At 41.9% G+C, this 9,170-nt stretch overlaps 1 protein-coding gene across 1 annotated transcript; it reads right to left on the bottom strand.

Annotated features, from left to right (window-relative positions):
* Nucleotides 1-1,327: 1,327 nt before the first annotated feature.
* LOC116660618 (serpin B3-like) lies at nt 1,328-8,837 on the bottom strand. Its single transcript, XM_032470469.1, has 8 exons — nt 8,813-8,837; nt 8,017-8,209; nt 7,378-7,434; nt 6,040-6,162; nt 5,609-5,726; nt 4,361-4,503; nt 3,751-3,906; nt 1,328-2,167 (listed from the first exon to the last, which is right to left on the bottom strand). The coding sequence occupies exons 2-8, from the start codon at nt 8,182-8,184 to the stop codon at nt 1,757-1,759; spliced, it is 1,176 nt and encodes a 391-aa protein (XP_032326360.1). The 5' UTR covers nt 8,185-8,209; nt 8,813-8,837; the 3' UTR covers nt 1,328-1,756.
* Between the last annotated feature and the right edge of the window lie 333 nt (nt 8,838-9,170).

Genomic DNA, 9,170 nt, shown 5'->3' with positions numbered 1-9,170 from the left:
CAGTGCTGGGCTTTTATTCATGTTTCTGCAGGATCAGTAGTTTCTTCTTTTTACCACCAAGTGCCCCCCTTTAGTTTGCATTACAGCTCACCTGCTGACACAAACTCGAGTTTTTCCCAGCTTTTGACAGTCACAAATAAGGCATCAATGAAGATTTTCATTGTGTGACATGTGTATTCAGAGCTCTAGTGTAACATCAAGGCATGGAATTTCTGGATCCATTGGTAAGTGTACCTTTAATTTTATAAGAAAGTACTGACGCATGTCTCTTTGTACACTGGAGGAACACTTTGTCCACAAGTGCGTTGCTCAGCCATAGAGACTTAAAGATTTCTGGAGTGACATCACCGAAATTGCCACGTAGGAGACCCCAGCCTCCATTCCCCCTCAGAGAGCAACAATTAGACAGCCGTCCTTGATCAAAAACAGCTCACAAAAAGGAGATGGTAACGTTGTGATGTAATTGAGGCCTTAGCTAAAGCTATGGCGGGATCATTTTGCAGTAACTAAGTGTATCAAATCAATATGTTGTACGCTTTAATGAGAGTTGTGGTTGATCCACATTCTCTCCACAGAGAGTATGACCCGTCTTTTAATTTCAACTTTGGTCCATCCAATGGGAATGAGGTGCTATCCTGTGGGGTGGTACTTTGTATGCACATAAGCATTCTATCCCTTGTAAATTTCTATTATTTTTATTTTTTAGGCGTAGAATGCATTTCTTTTTATTACTTTCCTTTAAAACATAGCTTTATTGATAAATGATTGATACGGAATTTGTTCTACCTAATTGATGTGTACAACTTAATGAGTTTTGAGTTGTGTATACATCTATGAAACCATCACCCCAATCTATGTCATTAACATATCTGTCAACTCTAAAAGATTCTTCCTGTCCTTTCTTAAAAAGTTATGTTCTAGAAAATAAAAACTGGCAATACTTGACGTTTATATCTTGATGTACTTCAGGGTCCTATCTTGGTCCTCCTTTCTTTTCACTTTCTCCTTTCCAGTGTGATGCCATCCTTGCCTTTAGCTACAATGACCATATTTCTCTCGGTAACTCTAATCATATCATCAGCCTCACATCTTTAGAGATTCAGTTTTTATCCAGTCTCTGAGTTCTAGACTCATGTTTAAGTTCTGGACATGGGTTACAGAGCCATTCGTGTTCTGGTAGTGGCTTGCCTCTTCTGCGTCATCATGCTCTACTACCTTTGCATGTTTAAAAATGCAGTCATATATTTCTAAATTATTTTTTCTATGTGTGGTGGGTGCTTGCACTTTGTTGAAAAGAAAAAAGAGGAAAAGCAACAAATGATATGAGTAAGTCATTGTTTTATTGATAATGTATTTCATAAAACCAAAAGATGAGGACAGGTAAGTGTCCCACATACCACCAAAATTCAAATACATGTGGGTGTCTAGGTCAATAGGTTTGAATAGTAGCTATAATTTTTTGAGATAGCACATATGATATTTCAAATTTAGATGAATTTAAAGTGTTGAAATATACTTCTATCACATTTTGGACATTTTGTCTGAAGAGAAATTATCATCAGGAAATAAAGTAGGCCAACATGTGATTGTAGAAAGAGAGTGACAGACAGAAATGTTATTCCAATGGTTAGATTCTTAGTGATGACCATGAGGTTAGAAAGGGAAACACATCAAGGAGAACCTGTTGCTTCCAGCAATGAGTGTATCAGAAGGACTCTGTGCATGTGCCCCTAGGGCCGTGCAAGGGTAATCACATCTAAGGGGAAGAGACTCTGCCCAAGAAGAGGATGCTGTTGGTCTTGTTGTGTCTGATGAAGAACAGGAAAGGGTGATCACAATGGAAACGTTCAAAATGTGGTATTGATGCTGATGTTAAAGCCACAGTGATGCCTGTGGCCGCTGCGGCCTCCGTGCCCTCCTCATTCACCTCCACAAAGGACTTGTGTACGGCTTTAGACACCACCAGCCTGTGTTCCTTGGTCATGCCTGAGAAGTCGGCCTTCTGAGAACTGAAGGCGTCCACCACCCCCAGGGCTACCAGCATGCCGTTGAGGTCATAGCTCTCTTCCACTTTGAACCGAGGTAAGTGTAAATCCACCTGACTCTTCCACATATTCTGTGAGCTCGTCCACTCTAATAATTTCTCAGCAGTGAGTTTATCTTCCAGCTGTAATGATGGAAAACAAGGACACGGAGCCCAGCTTAACACTGGATTGAAACGTGTGGGAAACCTTTATCTTAACAGTAAGTGTAAGTACAGGAGATTGAAGTGATTAGATTCAATCTGAGGAGGCAAAACTAACAGAGACCTGAATATATATTATTTAATCAAATAAAAGATCTTATATTTTCACAACTTTGCTATTTTTATCAATATATGTACACATAATTAGATGCATATGTATAAATATCTATACATGTATATAGGTATAAATATATAAATATATATGTATATGCAGCAACAGAATCATTAAATAAAACTATTTTGTAAAAGATGAACTGTCCAATTCTCATGCTGCATATGTGTGGAACGCCTCATTTTCAAAGACTTCTTTGTTAATGTCCTTTCCTTCATAAAGTTTTACGTTGTGCATTCATAGCATACATCCTACTTTCATTCTTTTCTTTTTCTTGACCTACTTGTAAACTTTTCCCGTAGAGATATGTATTTCTCTAATCAGGTTTAAATTGTTACATGATACTTCATTTAATTCATACTCAGTGTATATAGGTTTATTTAATGAACATCTATTTGAATATATATTTACTGCATGTCAATCCCTAAGCTAAAGTACTGGTAACACAAGCATGTACCATTGTTCCTTGGTTAAAATTTTTCATTATTTTAAGCCACTTCTGTCCAAAAGCGTTTGCCTCATTTAGACTTGTTACCATAGGCTAAATCCTAGAACTGGGGTTCCCGGGGTCCCGGATAATGGGGACCGCAGAGCTGGAGAAAGAGTACTCTGATGTTTGTTCACATTTATTGCCACAGGACTTTCCCTGAGGATTTCCAGTTGCCAGTGTCACTCCATATACATTTTGAGTGTGGGAAGTTCGCTGCCACATCAGCGTCAGCAGCAGCTACTCCAGTAATTGCAGACGACCATTAACAGAATGTCGTTTAAATGTAAGATATTGGCATTGTATATTGAAATTTTTACATATTAACTTTAACTATTATAACATGAGAAGAGGAAAGTTCTCTAATTATTTTTTTTAAACTCCGAGCAATGAGGCTCTGAATGACTTTTGGGCTCTTCAGAACAGAATAATTCAACATTGAAAAGTGGGGATCAAAATAAATCTATTTGCCCACAGTCTACAAAACCACTGTGATTTAGTATGCAATATGTCACCTGTGTTATTTCTATTTCCTTGTTTTGTTTGTGAATGAACTTGCAAATATTTCCATCTGTCCCCTACATGTGAGTGTTATTTTCCTGTTTTTAAATGGGTGGACTGGATTTTACTGCAGGTTGTTGTGGCTACAAAATATTAAGGTGTGGAGCTAGGTATGTAGTTTTGTGAACTGACATTCCATAGTTTCATCAGAATATTAATGTGACTTGTGATGGACAGAATTTCTATATATTCTTATAATACTGTGATCCACAAGGAATTTTTTTATTTGTTTTTTCTGTGCTGGATCTCTGCCAGCCAGCACCACCAATGTATGAACAGCCTATTTTGTTTGCATTGCTAGGAATCAAAGCAACAGTAGGAAGACTTGGAGGTGCACGGCTTTACCTTCTGCAGACCATCTACTTCATTGGGCAGCAGCAGCATCATGCTTAGCTCTTCGCCTTTGTATGGTATTTCCAGGATCTTGAATTGCATGTCCTCCAGGGAGGCGAAATTGAAGTCGTTGGTTTCTTTCATCATCTGCACAGATTTGCTTGTATCCTGCAAGGAATTAATGTGGAAACAAGTGCCAAGTGAACACAAGTCAGAAAAAGGTATAATATTATTGAGATACCAAACTCATCCGCCTTCTAGGGGATGATCTGGGAAATCTGTGAGTTACAGACAAGAGTTTCTATGAGGATACCCAACTAATTAAAGAAAAAAAAATTACGTAAGGAAAGAGAGCCTTGACAAATTTGATTTTACACCTGCAGCTTACGTTAATAATTATGTATGTAAGTTTCACATTTCAGCTAGAGCTGTAGTACGTTATGAAAATAAATTATAAGTGGAGGGTATAGCTCAGGTGGTAGAGCCTATGCTTAGCATGCATGAGGTTCTGGATTCAATCCTCAGTACCTTCTCCAAAAATAAATAAACATGTAATTACCTCTCCTCATTAAAAAAAAATAGAAAAAGAAAACAATTAAAAAAAAATAAGTATACACAATACCTTGCTCAGCCAAAATTCTTCCTCGACAGTGTATTCTTCCTTAAATTTCCGGTGCCACTGCCCTTTGAAATAGATCGCGTTCACCAGCACCAGAACGGTGGAGCTGTCAAGAGAATTTCTGGGAAACAGATCCTTGATTTTTCCTGCAAAGAAAGAAAATGGAAGGTCTTCCTGAAGGCACACGAGGTTTTTCTTGAAGATGCTTTGAAAGTTACAGCTGATCATTGAAACATTCACACAAGTCACCATATTAGGGACACCATGCCCAGAAGTTCATAAGGTGCCATTTCCCCGAGTCACCAGCCTGTTGAAGGTACCCTCATGGAGACCCCTTCTTGTGACTGGGAAAGTGTTTAGTCTCTGTCTGTGGTGACATCCGTCATCTCACACTGAATGTGGATGAAGTGATTTCAGCTGATCTTTCCAGGATTCAATTTCCTCCCTCTCTCAATGTATCCTTCCCTCCTGGTCCCTCAACACCTGCTTTCCTCTGTTGTTTCACCCGACTTTGTTCTATTCTTCCTTTCTTAATAACTCCTACTTCCTTCCTCTCTCTCTTCCTATCTGTTCACTTTTGACTCACTACTCAGAAGAAATAGGCCTGAATGCTCTTTAGGATGAATGACATGGACCCTAACACCACTCCCTGGGGTGTCCTCCTCTTCATTCTCCACTTTGAATTGCTGTAGGTTTGACCTATAATTGGGATGGAGGTAGGACGTGGTTCAGAGGATGGAGACTTTGTCCAGCCACCTCCCGTGGTTGGGGAGATGGCTGTGACCATCCCTGCAGGATGTGGGCATGGACAACGGGCCATGCAGCTCTGAGACAGGTGACAAGAAGGATGGTTCAGAGGGGAGCTGCTTGTTTCCCAAGTAACAAAGGATAAGGGAATCCTTTAATATTGTCTCCTAGTGATAATAATCCAGAATTTAAGACTCTAATTTAAAGAAAAAAGTGTGAAATCAAGTGAAGTTTGAGCCGAGACCTGGGATTCACAAAGATACTTCACCCCCAGACTCCAGCTGTGTTTCCAGGAGCTGGTGCTGGGTTCCCTCCTGGGTCACCTTGTTTCTCTCCACATTTACTGGGACCATCCCACCATCTGCATGTCCTCCTCCATCCTCTGCAGTCTCATCTCACCCCTCTCCTGGCACTGCATGTGGTGTCCAGCACGAGGGGGTCACACATCATGGGGACTCAAGTGTTTTTTAGTGAGTGACCCTTTCATAACCTTTCATAACGTACCATTAGTTTGCCTTTCCACCCAGGAATTAATCATCTGTCGAGTTTCTTCTGCAGCATTTGCAAAATCAGCAGATTCCACACTGGCTAGGTACAACTTCTTCACATTATCCATGTATTCCTTTGACATGGGAAGGAAGAAATGAGGAATTAAGAGTAACTCATCAGTAACTATGTAAGCATTCCCAAATTAAATTATGTTCCATTATGACCAGAGAGAGGATGTGAGACCATCCTATCCCCACTTCACTGGTGGGTGGTCAGGCTCTGGGACAACCCGCGGGTGGGTTGTGGTGCGGGAATCCGAAGTCCCCGGGGTAAATGCTCTCTGTGGGGGTCAGCCAGGCTCACCTGCCACTCCTCCCCCATTTGGAGACCGGGGGGCAGAGGACCAGGATGCAGACGAAAGGTGTGGGCAGGCCAGGGAAACTCACCTGAAGAAAGGGAAACTCCTTTCTGCCATAGAGTCTGTTGGCGACTTTCAACTCATAGGAGTTGGTGGGTTTGTTTAATTCAGTCAGAAGGTTTTGAAAGTGATGATTTTCTGGATTTTCAGCCTTCAAACATCAAAACGAGAGCTCATCAGTTTCTCTCAATATAAATATTAAACCCACCTAAGTTTGTCAGATCTGTGCCTAAATTTTGGCATCCCCTCTGTGATGTTTGTCGTTATTCTTCAATTTTGGTGTATTTTACCTCAAATATCCTTCATAATCCTTACATTCAACCTTCTCGGAAATTCCTGCTGCTCTAACATACTCCAAACATTTCTCCTTTGAACCAGAGATGCAGCACCATTCCACTGCTAGCTGTGCCTTAATTGTCTCACAGTCAGATTTGGCTTCCCAGGTAACCCTAAGCGCTAGAACAAGACTGCCTCCCTAATAGTCACCAGTGGTACAGGAGTGTCTAATTTGCATCATTTCCTATGTTGTGACGTGAAGGCCCCTTGTACTTCTTGGTGGGATTACCTTCTAAGACCTACAGGTTGTGCTCAATGGCTGTTCACTCACGAGCACCACACTCTGGGTGAGGAGCCATTTGTGGCGGGTACACTGCTATTGGCTTTCCATCAGCATCTCTTTATTTAGTCCAAGTGACATGAAATCAGGAAAGCTTGGATAATTAAAAAACTTCTCCCTGGAGAACAAATGTGGCAGACCCAAGTTTTCAACTCAGGCCTGTCTGAATCCAGAACCTACTTGCTCTAAAAGTTATGGAGCATTTGGGCTGCACACCAGAACTCTCATTCAAACATTTTCAAAGTATACCTGAACTTATGGTTACTTTCACTTTTATTTATGAGCTAAGTAAAATTATGTAAGTTTACTAACGTATTGTGATTACCATCATTATGGTTATTATATACTAGCAATACATATTATGCATCAGGGTTTTTGTTGTCCAGGCACTGTTGTCATGTTTTGTGTGTGTTTGCATGTACAGCAGCAAATCTTTCATTGGGCTGAGGTCTCTGAGGCCCAGAGTAGTTGTATTTTGCCACGTTCCCCATTTGTGATAAGCAGAGCAGGAATTTGAAGCTACCTTTGGGCTCCAGAACACATGCTGTTAAGCAGAAGCTAATCACCTCTCAGGAAAACAGATGAAGTAAATAAGTATCTAATATGAAATGAGAAACAATCTGTCCCATCTACTTTGCTGAAGATGCCCGTGATAGTAAAGTCTTCTCCGTTTATCTGAAATTCCCAGTGTAACGTGCGACCGTCTCGGATGTGTGACCTCCCTCCAGGCCCAGGTGCCCTGGGACTCACGGGATCCGCTGTGGCTCCTGCTGTTGGGTTCTCTGCGACTTCCTTAAAGTGAAGGGCCTGCAGGAGACAGGAAGTGGGACGAAGAAGCTTTACTCTAACGACCTACCTTCATCAAAGAAAGACAGAGGAAGAAAGAACCGAAGAAAACAACAACAACAACAACAAAAAAAACAAAAGACCAAAGGAAACTAAAGTAAAAATCAATAAAGAAACAAAGACTTAAGAAGAACGTAAAGCAAAGTGTAAGCATTTTGCTCCTTGACGACCCAGCAAAGCGGGCTGATCACCAGCCACTTCAAAGAATCCTGATTCATTTTCACTCACTGCAGAGGGAGCACGCGAAGCTGCCTCCCACGGAGTTTAGTCAATGTGTCACTTCTACCTGAGCTCTTCCCCTCTAGTTGGGGGGCAGTTGTAGGGGTTCATGTGGGTCCCAGAGGAGGTCTGGGCTCAGGGAAGCAGAGGGGTCCGGGCACTGGGGGAGACGTGTGTCCCCCACCACCCCGGGCCCACCCAGTCACGCGGCTGCTTGCGGCTCTCTGTGCGAGCCCTGGGGACAGCCAGATGTGTGACCATCTGCACACAAGACAACAGAGGAACCAGTGCCAACTGTTCCAGGTAAAGGAAGCTGCCACCTACCTCCTGAAGTTGTGCAGCAGTGTTTCCTCGGGACCCCAAGTAAAGCATGCCAAAGGCTGACATGATGCTGAGGGGGGAATAGAAGATATTATCCCGTCTTGATCTCTGTCTGATCTGTTGGTACAGATCGACTGCGAAGTGGCTGATTGGTCCACTGAGTGAATCCATGGTGTCTTGACGCTGTCGGGAGCTCCTGGAAAAGCATCCGACATTTTGTAATGACTTTACTGAAGGGAAGATTAGTCTGTAATTTTCTTAAAAGACATCATGCCGTGTATATGGGTTGTGGGATTCTGGTAACTAGTTTGTCTTCTTTTTACTTTTCAAGCCTTTTAAAGTGTACTTGTGTACATTTCATCATTAGAGGAGTATCAAAATTAATATTTAAAGACAACGTTTATGAAAAAACAAATAGACTTTTATCTTTCCATCCTTGCTGACTGTACTAAGACTGGGTAGAAAATGCATTGTAACAGGTACCGAGACAAAGACTGATGTGGTGACATGCATCCATGTCTCATGAGGCACTTCCCTGACTTTTTTTTGAAGCATCTGTGGGTGACAGACATGTTACCCCACGATCCCATGTGCTCCTAATGGAGTATTTGATTCTTTTTGGAAATAAAGAAATTACCTAAAGAGTAAATCAGATGAAAAAGGCGTTTTCCTATTGCCCTGGCAGAGTAAGTAAAATACAATCAGACAAAATGAAACAGACCAATGAGACGATACACATTATTGTTACTACTTTCAACAGAGCTCCGAGTAGTGAAGCAGCGCTGCTGGCAGCCCTTACCTGTGATCCTGGAGGGGGCAGAGGTGGGCGGGGAGCCTGTCGGCGTCTGCGCGGTGAGCGGTGAGATGGGAATATATAGCTCCCTCTTGCACCTCCCACTGCCCAGAGCAGCTGCAATTTCAAGTAAATCAACCTTTGGTTTCTTCACCAGGCTAACCACCAGCTTCCTGAGTGACCATCACCTTCCTGAGGTGAAATCTCCATGAGCAAAGACAAGATAATTATTCTTTTCCTGTATTTCCTTTTCAGCAGCAGAAATTGGGACCTGCAATCCTGTGCTCATATGAAATGCATGTAGGTGCCTTTCTATTACCAATGAGAATATAGTTAATTCCAACGCCTTCCCGTGATCCGAGCC

Source organism: Camelus ferus, chromosome 30 (genome assembly GCF_009834535.1).
Source record: "Camelus ferus isolate YT-003-E chromosome 30, BCGSAC_Cfer_1.0, whole genome shotgun sequence".
NCBI classification, from domain to species: domain Eukaryota; kingdom Metazoa; phylum Chordata; class Mammalia; order Artiodactyla; family Camelidae; genus Camelus; species Camelus ferus.
Note: the sequence above shows the minus strand (reverse complement) of the source record. Positions and strands in the feature narration are given on the sequence as shown.

What these genes read in the sequence shown, in the direction of transcription:
- LOC116660618 (XM_032470469.1), bottom strand. Translation starts at nt 8,184, where the DNA reads ATGGATTCACTCAGTGGACCAATCAGCCACTTCGCAGTCGATCTGTAC. An exon ending in AGGAGTTTCCCTTTCTTCAG is followed by an intron (nt 5,727 to 6,039) that starts GTGAGTTTCCCT and finishes CCCATGTCAAAG; the next exon opens with GAATACATGGATAATGTGAA. An exon ending in AAGTAGATGGTCTGCAGAAG is followed by an intron (nt 2,168 to 3,750) that starts GTAAAGCCGTGC and finishes CCATCATTACAG; the next exon opens with CTGGAAGATAAACTCACTGC.